We start from the raw sequence: 17951 nt of genomic DNA, 5'->3' as shown, positions 1-17951 counted from the left end.
ACGAGTGTGGGAATTCCCACCACCTGGGGAGTTATGAGCCTGGTGGATTCTGGTGTGTGGAGCTCCTGGCCCAGCATAGGCCCTGTGGGAATCTCCCTGTCTGCAGCTCTGGTTAGAGAAGCACTTACCATGTCGACCTCTGAGATGCTGTCCAAGCTCTCCACCTGCACATCCACGCCAACAGGAATGGCCGGGCCTGGGGACAGGGCACGGCAAGAGCATTTATTCTTTTCACTTGAACTTTGTGAATGAGACAGGCGTAAGGAGCATTTCCCCTGGAACCTCCGTGTCTTGTCAGATTTGAAGGTTTGGTGTCCCACATGCCAGGGTAACCAGAGATAAAAGGGTGGAGTCATGGGCTGGCTCCCTGGAATAGTCCAACTAAGGTGAAAAAAAATGTTTTTGGTCTGAATCATCCAGGTGATTCTGAAACAATTAGGTTAATATAAAGCATCTGTCTTTGGTTACACATGCTCATCTAAGGGGACGAGGAAGGCCTAGATCAAAGTCAGGTCCCATCTAAGGAGTTACTCCTCAGCATGAGGTCACACATTTTATTTTTTTATATTTACCTCCTGGTTTTGTACCCTCTTTCATCTCGGAAGCCAACGTCTCTGGCCGTAAGAAAGGTATTGCTTAGTAAATCAGTGCCCAAAGTCATATTCAAAACATTAGCCGAGCCCACAGATCTGCGTCTTTGCTACATGATGGAGTAGCTTCCATGGGGGACGTGATACACTGGGATGGATATGAAAACATTAGATTTGGGGGGGGGGGGGTTTCTAGGCCATAAACACAATATTCATAAAGAGAAAGAAAATATTATAAGGGAAGTAAATTGCTGCCTCTTTTCCTCCCTGCTTTCAGTCGTGTAGGGCAGGCATGGAACAGACTTAGATCATCACAGAGTAAAAAGGTGGGTTTGGATCCAACAGCAGTTGATTATGGACTGGACAGAGACTCCCTTCTAGAACCTGTTTATTCTTTAGGCAAAGGTGACTGGAAGAAATAAAAGGCTTGAGAATGATTTCTGAAATAAATATTTTTTTTTCCAGAGAAAAAACCCGTAAGGATGAAAACCCTATTTGACACTAAGAAAGCTGAAATTTGGCAGCTGCAGGCTAAGCTTCAGAGGGCTTTGGCATCCCTCAGCACTAAATCATTATTTTCTCTAACTATTTTCATTTAATTAAACCCAGCAGACCACACTCTGCCCTTGGATGTGGACCCAGAGTTCTGTCTGCCAGCTCCCAGGCGAGAACAAATTTAGTCCAGGATCGTTCTTTCGGAGCATTTTCAGGAGGCAGCTTTGGGCTGCAGCTGCCCTGTCTTCCCGTTGCCGTCCTCACAGCCAGCTGCTGGGCTCCCCGATGCTGAGCCATCCTTGTCAGCAGTGGCCCGAGGACAGCTCGGCTGGGCTGGCCTGGCCACCAACCAGCAGCCGCCTCCCAAGAATGCGTTCAGCAGAGCCCAGGGCAGGCCGGCCAGGGCAGGTTCTCAGATGATGCTGGGCGCTCAGGGGCCTTGTCCACCAAGCACAACCAAGGCAGACCTGACTGCGGGGGGCAACGCTGAGCGGACCCTTGGCTTGATTTCTGCCCACAGACAGACAGAAGGACCTGTAGAAAGAAGACAAGCCCCCAGAGTGCATGTTTCATACCTCCAAAGCCAGGCCTCATGCTGAAATCGTGGTCATCTATCCTCAGGAGCTGTTCTGACTTTGTCAGTGGCGATTTGGTAATATCAGGGCTGCGTTTAAGAATTGGGCTGCAGAGGGGGAGAAAACAGGTTGATCACATAACCTAATTAAGCCAGATAAAACCCATTTGCATTCAGACTTGATCTTGACAAGTTTAATGGGATGTGTTATTTCTTCTTTAAAGCTGCTGGAAATCCTCTCTTCCTTTCTCCAGCTTTCTGGATAAATGAACTGACCCAGAAGGTCCAAGACAGGGATTTAAGAGTGTGAATAAGGAGCTTGAAAAATACCAACATCCAGGCCCCATCTTAGAGGTGCTGATTTGGGTGGTCTGAGAATGGGGCCGGGACATTGGTGTTTTTAAAAGCTTCCCAGATGATTTTAATGTGTAACCAAGGCTGAGAACTGCTGGTCCTGGGCTTACTAATAAGTCTAACTCACCCAAAGCTCCTCGGCCATTTTGGGCAGGTTGGAGCTGGAGGGGAGAGGTGGCGGGTGTGGACTGAGCCCAGCTCCCTTGGCCTCTGCTGGCCCATCCCGTGGAGGGAGCATGGACTTGCCCTTGGGTCAAATGCCAATCATCCTGGCTCCCTGGGAGGCAGTTTCTTGTGCTTCTGCTTCTGAATCGCCATTTTAATTTATTTTCACTTTTTCTAAATAGGCATTATATTTGCAGGGTTTGACAATTTTTTAAAAAGGAAATACAGTGAAAAGTTGGCCTTTTACCTGTGCCTCCACCCATCCCATTCCCCCATCCTCTGGTACCTCTCTTATTGGTTTCTGGTCTATCTGTCCAGAGTATCTTGTAGGTACAAGTAAATACAAATATATATTCTTAGATCTCCTACTTTTTTCCAGTTTCACTGAAATATAATTAACACGTAACATTGTCTTAGTTTTAGGTGCACAACATGATGATTTGAGACATGCATATTTTGCGGTAAAATTATCACTGCAATAAATCTAGTGAACATCATCACCTTGCATAGTCACAGATTTGGTTTTTCCTTGTGATGAGAAACTTTGAGCTACTCTCTTAGCAGCTTTCAAATATACAATACAGTATTGCTGACTACGTCACCATGCTGTACATTACATCCTCAGGACTTATTTATCTTACAACTGGAAGCTTGTACCTTTTGATCCCCTTCACCCATTTCACCCACCCCCCATCCCCACCTGTGGCAACCACCTGTCTGTTCTCTTGTGTCTACAAGTTCGTCTTTTCGGATCCCACGTAGAAGTGAGATCACACAGTATTTGTCATCCACGTTGTCACAAAGGGTCTCCTATTTTTATGCACAAAGTTTACATATTATATAAACTCTTATACTTTTTCTTTCTTTCTTTCTTTATACATGACTTGGATTTTTTTCCCATAGCAAAGTATCCTAAGCCTCGTATTCTGTTTCGCACTGCACAGTGTTCCATTGCACGGATGCACCATCGCTCACGCGCTCAGTCCTCTATTGGTGGACGTGTGAGTTGCTGCCAGTCTTTTGCTGTTACAATCAGTGCACGGCCTTCCTTTACCCATCATCGCCATCTCTAAAACCCACAGAAACAGTGAACTGCTCTCCTAGTTCCTCCTTGTCCCAACACCAGTGTGTGTGCTCTCCCGGGTAACACACACACACACACTTCTTCCTTTCGATGCACATTTCCCACACTTTGTCCTGCATCAGCATCTCCTAGAGGGCTGGTTCAAACCTAGGTTCCTGGACCTCTCTTTGCCCCATAGCTTCTGATTTAGTAGGTCTGGGCTGAGGTCTAAGAAGTTGCATCTCTGATGAGTTCCCAGTTGCTGCTGCTACCGGTGGTCAGCAGACAGTACTTCGAGAACCACGGCCCTGATGCATTCACCCTCAATACGCAGTTTCCTTCGTTATAACTGGCTCCGTCCACCTTTAAAGTCCTTTGCTATCTGCTTTCCTGAAGAAATTCCTTATCCTTTGGGGTGGGGGGGAAATATGTCTGGGAGACAGAAAAACAGAGCTCTGCCCTCCACTGACCTGCCTGCTCTGTGCCTATGGGCATCTTATTTCCCTGAGACTCGGTTTTCTCGCCTGATTAAAGATGAAGCTCTGTGACCTGACCAGGGGTGTGAGGGGCCAATGAGATCATGCGTGTGCATGTGCTTCTCAAACTCTAAGGTGGAACGCAAATGGGAGGAGCCATTGTCGTTTCTGAGCCAACAAGGAAGATTCCTCCTAAAGGAAGGAAATCATTGTGCTGGCAGCAAAGGCAGCGGCCCAGGGGAAGAACTGGAACTAGTGAATCAGGACGGAGCTACACTGCTGGTGGATGGAATGGAGGAAGCTGGGGTCCCCATTGTCGCCTACCTCCTCTCTCTCTCCCACTGGAGCCGGGAGCCCCCTCCCTTCTCCTCCTTTTCAGCTCCCCCTTCCTTTTGTCCCACCCTCTGCTTCCTGCCCCTTGGCCAGGGGTTGGGGTGCTGCTGAAAATCACTGCAGCCGAGGTGCGGGGAAGAGACCCCCTCAGGATGGTGTGTGTGCACCTCTGGCCAGTGTCTGCCTTACTTGAGGGCATCTTTGTGTGCTCCTGGTCTCTGTCTTTGAGGCTTACCATGAAAATTAAAAATAAAGGTGTTCTGGGGCTTCCCTGGTGGCGCAGTGGTTGAGAATCTGCCTGCCAATGCAGGGGACACGGGTTCGAGCCCTGGTCTGGGAGGATCCCACATGCCGTGGAGCAACTGGGCCCGTGAGCCACAACTACTGAGCGTGCGCGTCTGGAGCCTGTGCTCCACAACAAGAGAGGCCACGATAGTGAGAGGCCCGCACACCGCGATGAAGAGTGACCCCCACTTTCCACAACTAGAGAAAGCCCTCGCACAGAAACGAAGACCCAACACAGCCAAAAAATAATTAATTAATTAATAAAAATATATATATATTAAAAAAATAATAATAAATTAAAGGTGTTCTAGAGAGTCTAGGTACTCAAATCAACAAAGCATCCCTCACCCTCCAGATTTGCTTCAAATCTAACCAGAATAAAATGTGAAAGAAAGAAAAAACAACAACTATGAAGCTGCAATGCATTAATTTAGCTTTTTGATAAGCATTTTCGCAGGACCCACAGGAACAGGAACTGGAGGATTAATTACTCAGAAGGCCTGATTTGAAAAGGTCTGACCTAAACCATCTCCCCCGCTGAAATTGATGGCGTTCTTACCCTGGATCTACCGTGAAGCTGTCAGTACGGAGAGGAACACGTTGCCAGGTGGACTGTATCTCTTGGGCATCCTTGCCGCCGGGCTTAGGGATGCAGCCAAATGGGCGCCGGCAGGAGATGAAACACAGGGTGTTTATTCCTCCTTCCCTCTCTGCTTTGCTGCCAGGGACTAGCAATGTCTGTGTTGCTCTGTGATTACAGGCAATCGCAGTATCGTCGATAAGCCCCGACAACACAATTTACCCTTCAGGCCTATGGGTACTCATGGCTTCCTCCTGTTCCCAGTGCCTGGGGGGCACCCACCTGCCCGGCTGCTTCCCTGAACCCTTCGCACAGCTCTGCGAGCGGTCCCTTTATTCAATTATTGGTTAAGCCCTTTTGAGTGCGGTGCTGTTCTCTGTCAGGACCGGACTGATGCCCAGGGACACGTCAGGGCTGATGCATGGGGATTATGTCATCCGTGGCAAAGTGGAGCAGGGGCAGGTGTGCGGGAGCAGGTCCCAGGGGGCGGGGAAGGGCTAAGATTAGAGGCAGGGCGGCCTGTTGGGCTACGGGCAGATGGTCAGGAGGGGCAGGATGAGACCACAGGCCACCGAGGGCAGCGTCCTCTTCATCTTCAGCACTTTGCACAGTGCTGGGCCCCCGTGGACTGCCAGCACATGTTCGTGAATGAAGGAAGGGATCAGCCCCCTTGGACGGGCACCAGAAAAGAGAGCCAGGAGGGACCAAAAGAGGGGGTAGGAATGAAAATCAGGTTTGGCCCTGGTCTTACTGTGGCTTTGGGCCAGCCTGAAACAGAACTGGGCACCGACTAAAGGGAGGTTTGTCAAATTCTGAGATGTCACTGCCTTTGCCGTCATGAAGCTTAGATTCTAGCTCAGAAAAAACTGAGAAATAAGATGCTTAAAGTCTTTTTTTTTTTTGGCCTCACCACACGGCTTGCAGGATCTTAGTTCCCAGACCAGGAATTGAACCTCGGGCCACGGCAGTGAAAGTCCCAAGTCCTAACCACTTGACCTCCAGGGAACTCCCTTGAAGTCTTTTTTTTAGTGTTGTTGTTTAATATTTTAAAATAACTTTTTTTTCTGTTTACATGCCCATGTTAAAACTTTTTGAAAAATAGATTTAAGCATAAAGGAGAGGCTGAAAACCACTAAGAAATAACCTGTGCCATCCTGAGTCTATCCTTACACTCCTGAGAGAGAGAGAAATACTGTAACTTGCTTCTAACTCAAGTTACAATACATCTTGAAATATTTTTCATGTCATCAGTATCTTTTTACCAGCCGAGGTATGATTAGTAACCTTGAAATGAAGTGTGACACACATCAAATAATAGGAATAACTAACACTGCCTGAACACTCTGCCAGTTATCATGCTAACTATATTACATGTACTAACTTGGGTTAGTGTTCAGAACAACCCTGTGAGGTATGCTTTGCCACTGCCCCCATTTTATACACGAGGAAACTAAGACACAGAGGGTTTGAATAACTTGTAAAAGTGAAGGAGCCAGGAGTCAAATCCAGAGGCTCTGGTTCCGAGGGTGAGAGGCAAGGTTGGCCACAGTGTCTCGATGGAAGACCCGGCTCCCATTGCCTGGAATTTGGGTTAGATGTGGAACACCCAAGCTTACCTTTCCCCTCAAAGAGAAGCCAGCATGGACCTTGCAGAAAACTGGTGGCCACTCACTGATTAAACGAGTGCATTTACTGAATGAGTCCCTGGAAAGTTATGAAGGAGGAATTGACATGTCCCAAGTTACGATGATACAGGATGACATTTGAGACAGCTTTTTAGAATGAACAGCGGGTGTACGTTTTTTGAACATCTATTGATATCTTTATTCTATCCTCTTGGAGAGAAGGAAAAGTTCTGACCTATGGTTCTTCTTCTTGATGTTTCCTTGCTGTAGTTCCTCATCAGTTTGTATGTGGATGATGTTTTCTCAAAACACCTCCCAGAGGTTAGATAAAACAGGGATGGGAGACTGTGAGAAGCAAGGGATCTCCCGGAAGTCTCATTCAGCCAATAGCAGAGCACTTGATAAGTTATACTTCACTTTGCTGATTATTTCACCTCTGAGAAGGTAGAGAACTTAAGTTTGACAAGGAAGCAAGAACTAGCTAATGAACCATATGACCCAGCAATTCCACCCCTGGGCATATATCCAAAAAAACAAAAAAAATTAATTCAAAAAGATACATGCACCCCATTGTTCATAGCAGCATTATTTACAATTGCCAAGATATGGAAGCAACCTAAGTGTCTATCAACAGATGAATGGATAAAGAAGATGTGGTCTATATATACAACAGAATATTACTCAGCCATAAAAAAAGAATGAAATAATGCCATTTGCAGTGACATGGATGGACTTGGAGGGCATTATACTTAGTAAAATAAGTCAGACAGAGAAAGAAAAATACTGTATATCGCTTATATGTGGAATCTAAAAAATAAAACAAACTAGTAAATATAACAAAAAAGAAACAGACTCACAGATATAGAGAACAAATTAGTGGTTACCAGGGAGGAGAGGGAAGGGAGGAGGGGCAAGATAGGGGTAGGGGATTAAGATGTACAAACTACTACGTATAAAATAAATAAGCTACAAGGATGTATTGTATAACACAGGGACTATAGCCAATATTTTACAATAACTATAAATTGGGTATAACCTTTAAAAATTGTGAACCACTATATTGTACACCTGTAACTTATTTAATATTGTACCTCAACTACACTTCAATTTTTTAAAATCCAGACACAAAAAAAAGAAGAAAGAAAGAACTCGCTAATGAAATGTTCTTGCTTTCTTGGCATATGAATAGCCAAGGAGAGAAATGCTGAATGTGGTCCAAATCACCTGGATGTCATCCTCCTTCACACCCCCATCCAGGGCCATGGAGAGCAGTGGGGCCTGTGCAGCCCTAGCTGCACTGCTGGGAGGTGTATCTGTCCACAGGGCTGCCCTCCTGGACAGGCCAGCCTTGCCCGTCCCAGGCACTCAGCCAGTCCTGGCTGAACCTCCTCCTCACAGTCTCTCTCAGCATCCTGGCCTCTCCATTCCCACTCCCTCTGCCCATCATCTCTCCCATGGGAGGCAGCAGACTTCCTCGCCTCTGGTCTCACCCTACTCTAATCCAACCATCACACCGACAGCATGGTATGGAAATCACAATCATGCCACTTCCCCTCTTAAAACCCTTCACCCTCAAAGTGAAATCTATAGAACTTAGGCATACAAGGCCCATAATAAGCCTCCTGCCCACCTCCCCAGCTGCAGCTCCCGCTCTGCCCCCCTCTTCTTGCAGCTGCCAATTATACACCCCATGCCTTTGCTCCTGCTGTCCCATCTATCTGGAAGGTCCTTTCCATTAGTCTTCCTACCCTTTCTTACCCAGACGACGCCTTGCACACCCAGATCCATATCACCTCCTCCGGGAAGAATTCCTGGGCTTCCCTCCTTCTCAATGAAGTCAATACCTTCATTAGAATGTGCTCCATCCTGCACAGCGGGGGCTTTCTGATCATCCCACCCACTCCCCTGTGCACTCTATGTCGGAGGGACTCTATCTCATACATCCCTGTGGCCCCAGCTCCTAACGGTTTGCAGAGCTCAGACTTTACTAAGATATATACAAAATATGGAAGGAGAAACACAAACCCACAGGTGCATTCCAAAGAGATGAATGGGTCCATAAGCAATGTGCCAAGAAGACCAAGGTGTAAATGAGGCAAGGCTCAAAAAAGGCGCTAAAGACAAGCAGAATTCTTTAAAGTTGGATTCTGAACCAGGACAGTCAGTAGAAGGAAGTACTGCTTGGGGAAGCTGGAACAATGTGAACAATTACGATAAGGCAGTAATTCTGCTAACAGAATCCAATTTTACTTTGATATTCTCCATCAGAGAGAATGGTCTTCAAATTGGGAAGGGAAGAGTGAAAAGAATTAGTTGCTGACCATCGTGGTGAAAATGATACCCTGAGATAATCTCACTCAGTGTTTCTCAGCCTTGATCACACATTGGGTTCACTTGAGAGACTTAAAAACTCCCAGGCCACACCCCAGACCAAAGGTAGGACCCAGCCATCAACAGCTTTCAGACCTCCTCAGCCAACATAGAGAACACCTGCTCCAGCTTTTTTAATGGAACTCAAGCCTACAGACCCAGATGAATTACAGCTCCAGAAACTTAAGGATCCTGCAGCAGAGAAAACCTGGAAAATAGGAGAGAAGCCAGAAAACTGGAGATGGAAGGACACTTTCCTGAGATTCACAGAGAAGAAAAAAAGAGTAGCGTGGAAACTGCTGAGGTCAAGCTCCAGATTGATTCCTGGCCATGCTCTAGAACTTTGATTACAAAGACCACTTAGGAACATGATTGGGTCCCATCATGTCAATAGCATGTGAGTTCAGTGTGAGTTCAGACAGGGCAAGACACCCTAAAGTGGTCTCCTTTCCCTGGGCAGGGCCTCCATGTTGGCAAATCAGGGAACATCACTGGGTGATGTGTAGAGTATGACTGTCCTCAAAGCAAAGACGAGCTCTGCGGGGCTCCTGGTGGATGAGGGTCTGCACTGGCGTTTCTGATCTGCATCCACCACAGGACGGCATAAATGAGGCCCAGCATCTTTATGGGTTTTCGAGCTTTACCGTCAAAGTTCTTTGACATGCATTGGCCCACACGATCCTTACAATAACCCTGACATGATAGACATAATTGACTCCACTCTACGGAAGGGGCAGACTTGAAGATATCCAGCGACTTGTCCAAAGTCACAGTGTGAGAATGTGGCAGTGGCAGGTCCCAAAGCCAGGCACTCTTACAGTTTGAGCCTGACTTCCCACCAGGGTCCCTCTGGCTTGGGAGCTTTGGTGATGGATTCTTGGGGTTGCCCGTAACTGTTCGTGCCCAAGCCAAAACTTTGAAGGAATTCCTCACGGACACACATCCGTGGAACCGTGTGGGCTCCATCTTACCTTATGGGAACAAAATTCGGGGCTATGATGGTAAGCAGGGTTAGGGGTTAGGGAATGGGCCACTGGGGGGGTTGTTTTATTTCGGTGGCCAGGAAACACATCCCTGAGAGGGTGACAACCTAGCAGAGGCCTGAGGGAGGTGAGAGAACGACCTGCTGATTCTGGAAAAGAGTGGTCCAGGCAGAGGCACAGCAGGGACAAAGGCCATGAGACGGGACTTGCTCAGCGTGGCCGAGCTGGTTGGACAGCAGAAGGGAGAGGAGACCCACGCCAGACCAGCTGCGCTCCCTCTGCCGCTGAGCTAAGGTTGAACATGGGCTAGTGTCTTGGTTTTCCACCCAAGTGATGCTGCTGTGACGTTTGCACGCCCTGCTCTTCTGCACAGGTCTTTGAGGCAGTGACCTGTCACGGCAGGGAGGGCACTGGGCAGTTAGGGGGCTGGCACACTGCCGGGAGCCCCGGCTTTTCTGACTGATGAGAGAACACTGCACGTTCCTCCTCTCTCCAAGTCTGTTTCCTCTGCCATGAAATAAGGGATTGGGCCACAGGGCAGCTTTGAGACCTTTCAAGTCTATTCCAGAAGCATCATCCCTCAGACGTCAGAGGTACTTTACGGCTCTAGTCCTATTGGCAGACGGCGATGTGGAAAGGGCCAGTCCACTGTCAGAGCCCTACAAAGACAGTTTTGTGTTCCCCAGGACCCGCCAGCATGGGGTGTGTGTGTGTGCATTTAATTTTTATTTATTGTATTTATTTATGTTATTATAATGTTATCGCATTTCTTGAATTGCTATAGAGGCTGTGCATTCGTCCACATCATGAGTCAGTATTGTGTATTTTCCCTCAAGTATAAATAGTTTATTTCCTTTGATTCCTCACTAAGTGGATTTTGGGGTAACCAATAATCTCTGTTTCAAACCACTGCCTCTAAGAAGGTGTGATAGGTAATTTTAGGTGTCAACTTGGTTAGGCTATGGTACCAGTTTTTAGTTAAATGCCAGCCTAGATGTTGCTGTGAAGCTATTCTTAAGATGTGATTAACATTTAAATCAGTAGCCTTTAAATAAAGCAGACCACCCTTCATAATGTGGGTAGGTCTCATCTAATCAACTGAAGACCTTAGGAGAAGGTGAAAGGTATGGAACTCATCCATACACACACACACACACACACACACACACACATATTACACTATATATATGTTACACAATACACATATGTGTGGGTAAGATAGAGAGAGAGAGAGAGAGAGAGAGAGAGAGAGAGAAATAGGTATTACATATATCCTATTGGTTCTACTTCTCTGGAGAACCCTCACTAATCCAGAGTGTGACTATTCCTTGACACCTGAAGTCTGCATACCCGTGGGAGACCTGAGTCACCTGGACCCAGAAGGCTGTGTCTGGTGTGGGTGGGACCAGCCCAGCTTGGATGTGGCCTCTGTGTTATCTTGGGTTCCTCTGATCAAGCCTTCTTCTTGCCACCATGACAGACCCAGGTTCCCACCGACCTGATGGGTCCTCAACTCGCAGACCTGGCCTGCTATGGGCCTCCCAGGGAAACAAGAGGGCACAGCAGGAGCATGTTTGTCCACCTGCTTTTCAGGTAAAATCTCAACCTAGATCATCCCTTTTTCCTTGTACGTATGTCTGAACATAAATTCTCTATGCCTTCCCATTCGAAGACACTGCGTTACTTTTTTTTTTAGTTTAAAGCTCTGAATTTTCCCCACCTATTCTCTTTATCAGAATTCTCAGGTTGTATTTTTCCCATATGTTATAGAACATTCTACTTTCTAACTTGTAGATCAATATCTGTTCCTAATACCAACACCACCTGCTTTATGAGCAACCTTTGTTTAGTGATCATATCCTATTCACAACGTACCTATATGGCTTTGAACATTTTAGACTCGCAATAAATGTCTTATGAGTGGAATTCTCATCACTAATTAAATACACCAGCTGTTAAACAAAACAACACAAAGCGTATGTATATCAAGGAGCCTGCGATGCATTTGGGAATGAGAAGTTGCTGGGTGACTTCTCAGCCTAGTGACCTCCCGCCCTCTCACCCGAGGAATGGGGAGGAGACCAGGCCTAGAACAGGGGGTCACAGATCCCAATGTCACAGAAATCACAAGTTACAATCACCTGTTGGAAGTTAGATTTCTGTAACGATGCTGCTCGTGGTATTGGAAGGGCAACTGATTTGGCACCATTCAGACTTCAGTTTGAATCCCAGGGTGGCCACCAATTAGCTGTTAACCTTGGGTGGGTTACTTGATCTGTTTCCCAGTTTCCCATAAAATGGGGGAATAATACTAACCTTAGGGGATCGCTGTAAGGATTAAACAAGAAAATGTTAGCTAGAACCACGTGAAATGGCTGATATTCCACTGTTTTTGAAGTATCAAAACGTTCTCATATGGTTCAACCCGACTTTCACATCCATGAATAGAACTTCCTCTTCTCATTTTATGGTGGTCAGAGGAGGGCACAGGAAGTAGAGAAACAGGGGACGCGGAACTCTGAGGGTATGCAGAGTGGCATGAGTTCCATACCTTTCTGGGCCTTTCTCGCCTCATCTTTAAAAGGAGGGGATTCCTAAAGTCTTTGATATTCTGACGTTCCGTAAAAATTATTGGATTAAGGTCTGTCACCCCCACTAAACTGTCAGCACGTCACAGGAAGGAGTGAGGTCCACTTTCCTCACCATTGCCTCCAGCGCCTGGGGCAGTGTGGTCAATACATATTTGTTGAATGAATGAATGACTGAAGGAATGAGTGAGTGAAGTACAGGAATAGCAAGGGTTAGGAGTCACTCATTTATTCATGCCCAACATTTCTTGAGCATCTACTGTCTACCAGATATTGTACTTGAACCTGGGGAGACAAGAATAAATGTGCTGGTTGAGCCCTTGTTCTGAACTGAATTGTGCCCCTCCCCAATTCATAGAGTCCCCTAGCCCTTCGTGTGACTGTATTTGGAGATAGGGCCTTTAGGGAGGTACTTGAGGTTAAATGAGATCATGAGGGTGGGCCCCAGACCCAGTAGGACTGGTGTCCTCATAAGGAGAGGAAGAGACACCTGGAACCTCCCGCCTACCCCACTCCCCATTGGCGAGCACAGATGAAAGGCCATGTGAGAAGGAGGCATCTACAAGGCAGGAAGAGAGTCCCTACCAGAAATCGAATTTGCCAGCATCTTGATCATGGCCTTCTAGCCTCCAGGACTATGAGAAACTGAATGTCTGTTGTTTAAGCCACCCAGGCTGTGGTGTTTTGTTATGGCTGCCTGAGCAGACAGCCCGCAAGGGGCTCACAGTCTAGAAGCTGAGACAGATGAAGAAAAGTGATAATGCTGAATGATTAGTCTTCTGAGATAGGACCCATCAGGGGCCATGGAATTTCGGAAGAAAGTTACCTGGGACTTGAGAGGCAGGGGTAGGGGAGGGCCAAGGAAGGCTGCTCAGAGAAGGTGACATCTGTGCTAAATATTAGAGGAGGAAAGGACTTGAGCCAGAGGAAGTGGGAAGAGACGGGTGTCACGAGCATGGGAGCAGCCCAGCAGAGGCTCAGGAAGCCATCAGTATGAGGGGCAGCTCATACCAGATGAGAGAGAAGCACAAAGTGGAGACTCAAAGTTCCAGCAAACTCTCTGGAGAATGAAGGGATGCGATGAAGAGAGAACACTAGTAACTTAAGAGAAAATCACATTCCACGGTGTTTAGGGCAATCAGAGAGACGCTGTCCATAAGCCAGAGGCTTGTGCTTTGTCAGGACAGGATGTGACAGCAGTGCCTTGTGCGTGATCACTGCCTCCCTCCTGGCCTCTGCCCTTCATCACCCAAACCCGCTCGTCTCCCCTCGCCTGGAAGCTCTTGCCTGTCTCTCCCTCTCACCTTCTCTAGTCTCAGTCTCCCAGTTCACAGCCAGGTTTCTTGTTAAGAGTGAACCACACTCACTCCGTTTTCTCTTCTCAACACACCACCACCTGTCTCTTCTCGCTGAGGTTGTTAATGGCTCTTCGCACCGTATCTCTTGGCCCGCTCACATCTTGGCCCTCTACCTAACTGATTTTTGACTCTGGTGGGATCTGACCCTGTTGATCGCTCCCTCCTTCTGGAAACCTTTGACACAGCACTGGAACACTTCTCTGGTCTGTAAGCCTCTTGCGGGCAGAGCCTGCATCTGATTCAGTCATTGACGAGGCACCCACTGCCCAGGGCAGTGCCTGCCCTGTAACGAGCAACTGACAACTGTCCCAAAGATGCTCCCTTCGCCTCCTAGATACCTCTCTATTCCAGTGCTACATCTATTTCTCTGGTCCCTCATTTTCAGCTTCCTTCACCGAGTCCTCTTCCTCCATCCTCCCCTTAAATGTTGTTCATCCCCAAGGCTCTGTCCTTTGTCCTGCTCTTATTTTATGCTACACACTGTCTTTGGGTCACCTCATCCACCACCACCTAGGAGGACTCTCTTTACAACTACATCTCCAGGCCCGAATTCCCTCCCGAGATGCGGACCTGTAGGACTTTCCTGTCAACTGGACAACCATCTCCTGGTATCTTGCAGGCACATCCAGGTCCACATGCTCGTACTGAACTCATCATCTTTTCCCCCAAACGTGCTTCTCTTCCTGCTCTCCCTTCCCTGGTACCGCCCTCTACCCAGTTATACCATCCAAATACCTGCTAGACTTTCACCCAATCTAATTCTGACAATTCTACCTCCTTAAAGCTCTCGTCCATCTTCCCCATCTGTTCATTTCATCCTACTCACATTATCCTAGTTCCGGCTCTCACCGTCTCTCATCTGGTCTAAAGCAGACACTCTGGGTGACTTTCTCTGTCCCCCCATAGCACCCTTCCCATCCTCCTGCCATCCTGCCACCAGTGTCATCTCTCCAAAATGGAAATCAGCTGAAACTATTAGATCCTCTCTACCTTCAGAGTAAATTTGAATTCTTTAGCAAGACAAAGCAATATGATAATGGTACTTTGTTTCTGATGGGATCAGTTTACCCTCCTAGAGCTTGAGCCAGCATTTGTCCAGGGGCCTGTGGTATAGACAGGCTAGATCTTTATTCTTTTTTTTTTTTTTCTGGCCACACAGTGTGGCCTGCAGGATCTTAGTTCCCCAACCAGGGATCAAACCCATGCCCCCCTACATTGGGAGCACAGAGTCTTAACCACTGGACCGCCAGGGAAGTCCCTAGATCTTCATTCTTCCAGGGAGGAGGGAGAGACCATAAGTATTGATTCACTCTAGAAACATTGCCCTGGCATTCTGATCTTTACCGAGAGTCAGTCAAGTAAGGCACAAAATGTAAGGAGGCACTTCCTCTCAGGTCGTGCAAGGGCCTCCTTACATTTTGCATCGTAGCCACCTTACTTGCCTCACCCCCATTGTGTGCATGAGTTCACCTTGCTTCATATGTTATTATTATGACCCATGAAATGGAGCCTGGATACAAATTACCAGCAGCTTATGAGTTTAGAGTCTGGCTGAAATTAAGCGAGCCTTTAAAAGTTGAGGCTACAGGGCTTCCCTGGTGGCACAGTGGTTGACACTCTGCCTGCTAATGCAGGGGACACGGGTTCGAGCCCTGGTCTGGGAAGATCCCACATGCCACGGAGCAACTAGGCCCGTGAGCCACAACTACTGAGCCTGCGCGTCTGGAGCCTGTGCTCCGCAACAAGAGAGGCCGCGATAATAAGAGACCCGCGCACCGCGATGAAGAGTGGCCCCCGCTTACCGCAGCTAGAGAAAGCCCTCGCACAGAAACGAAGACCCAACACAGCCAAAAATAAATAAATTTAAAAAAAAAAAAGGGCTTCCCTGGTGGCGCAGTGGTTGAGAGTCCGCCTGCCAGTGCGGGGGACACGGGTTCGAGCCCTGGTCTGGGAAGATCCCACATGCTGCGGAGCAACTAAGCCCGTGTGCCACAACTACTGAGCCTGCGCGTCTGGAGCCTGTGCTCCGCAACGGGAGAGGCCGCGACAGTGAGAGGCCCGCGCACCGTGATGAAGAGTGGCCCCCACTCGCCACAACTGGAGAAAGCCCTCGCACAGAAACGAAGACCCAACACAGCCAAAAATAAATAATAAATAAATAAATAAATAAATTTAAAAAAAAAAAAAAAAAAAAAAAAAAGTTGAGGCTACATAAAAACAAAAACCTGGCTGGGTTCACCATTCTGGAAAGCAATTCTGCCAGTTATATTGGAGCTTTCAATGTTCTTCTGCCATTTGACCCAGTACACTTCCAGGAGTCTATCTTAACTAAATAATCGTGTATGTAGACAACTACCCTTATGTACAAAGATATTCATACAGAATATTTATAATAACAAAGAGGAAGCAATTAAATGTCCACAAATAGAGGAAGATGCTTAAATGGTGGTAATTATACACTATGATGCATTATAGTGTGGCCATTCAAATGATAATTCTATAGACTTCAAAAAAGTAAATAAGCAGACAAAATCATTGTATTAAATACAATGAGGTGACAAAACTATATGCATAGAATAATCCCAGACTAGTAAATATTCAATACATGCTTAGAGAAAAAAAAGACTGGAAGAAACTACACAAAAATGTTAACAAGGTTACTTCTAGGTTTGGGGATTATGGGTGATTTCTGTGTGTTGAAAAAATTTTTGTTCCTATGGTTTTTAAAATAATGGTCATATACGGCTTTCATAATTTAAAAAAAGTGAAAGTTCTTTTAAGTAATTTTTTAAAAAATTATTTATTTATTTATTTATTTATTTATTTATTTATGGCTGTGTTGGGTCTTCGTTGCTGTGCTAGAGCTTTCTCCAGTTGCGGCAAGCGGGGGCCACTCTTCACCGCGGTGCGCGGGCCTCTCACTATCGCGGCCTCTCTCGTTGCGGAGCACAGGCTCCAGACGCGCAGGCTCAGTAGTTGTGGCTCACGGGGCCCAGCTGCTCCGCGGCATGTGGGATCTTCCCAGACCAGGGCTCGAACCCGTGTCCCCTGCATTGGCAGGCGGATTCCCAACCACTGCGCCACCAGGGAAGCCCTTAAGTAATTTTTAAGAGAAAATCTATTTCAGTCTCTAGACCTCTCTTCCCAATGGTATTTACTAATAGGTCGCCCCTCCAGCTTGGCTGGAGGGAGGCTGAGAAGTTTTTGGCGACAACCCGTAGGATTTGTTGCTGTCGTTGTCTTTGATCCTCGAGAGCACATTTGGTTCAGACCATCTCTATGGCAGCACCGCTCCACCGATTCCACCGTTTGCCCAGCAGCTTCTGACTCTTGACTGTAACAGGACATATGGCTTGTGCACAGCGGTCTCTGTCTGTGTCCAGGGCTCACCATGACCACTGGATATTTCAGCTCCTAGCTTTGTGATGTTGTTAAAACAGCTTGAAACAAGCGCTGTGAGCCAGAGCTCCAGAGTTCCGGATCCCATGTGTGGAGGGCTCTCTCAAACACAGAGCTGGGCACTAAGGAACCAGACGCCCAGCCCAACCACTAGCCCCAAACTCCAGAAAGCTGGACTTCCTTCCATACTAATTGCTTTTTTATGACCTCTAATCATAATTACATTCAGAGATGAAGAAAGCTGAAGCTCAATTTGGACTCAGGCTGATAAAGAACCAAGAATCAGTGCCCTTCCTGCCTCCACCTCTTCCTCAGTAAAAGAGAGAGAGTTGGATTAGGGGGATCTCCAAATGTCCTATTTTATTGATGCATATCTGACAAGCAGGTATGCAGGTATTCCATTACCAGCTCTGTCACAGAGCTGCTCAGGTGAGACCGATGCTGAAGGATGGGTCTGGCTCTCTCTAAGCTCCCTCCGCAGGCTGGTATGGCCAGGGTGGCGTGTACCGTGTTGGTAACCAGCAGCGGCTGGTCCTCAGGCAGGTCCATCCCTGCATCCTCCCGATTTACTACTGGTGGGGACAACCTAATGATCCTCCTAGCCGTACAGCTTGAAGACAGCTGCTTTCTTCTCTTTTAAAAGATTTTAAAAGGGACTTACACATCTAGCAGAAATAATTAGAACTCACAGAATCATTCTCACTAATTAGAGG

General features: G+C 47.2%; 1 protein-coding gene across 1 annotated transcript in view; it reads right to left on the bottom strand.

Annotated features, from left to right (window-relative positions):
• GABRR1 (gamma-aminobutyric acid type A receptor subunit rho1) overlaps window positions 1–17951 on the bottom strand; it is a 33386-nt gene that overhangs the window by 14939 nt on the left and 496 nt on the right. The window contains exons 2-3 of the mRNA XM_036871797.1: window positions 1661–1767; window positions 129–196 (exon numbers count right to left, since the gene is read on the bottom strand). Of these exons, the coding sequence (XP_036727692.1) occupies window positions 129–196; window positions 1661–1767 (175 nt within the window). The remainder of the gene's footprint in view (window positions 1–128; window positions 197–1660; window positions 1768–17951) is intronic.

The sequence above is a fragment of the Balaenoptera musculus genome, chromosome 12 (genome assembly GCF_009873245.2).
Source record: "Balaenoptera musculus isolate JJ_BM4_2016_0621 chromosome 12, mBalMus1.pri.v3, whole genome shotgun sequence".
NCBI lineage: Eukaryota > Metazoa > Chordata > Mammalia > Artiodactyla > Balaenopteridae > Balaenoptera > Balaenoptera musculus.
Note: the sequence above shows the minus strand (reverse complement) of the source record. Positions and strands in the feature narration are given on the sequence as shown.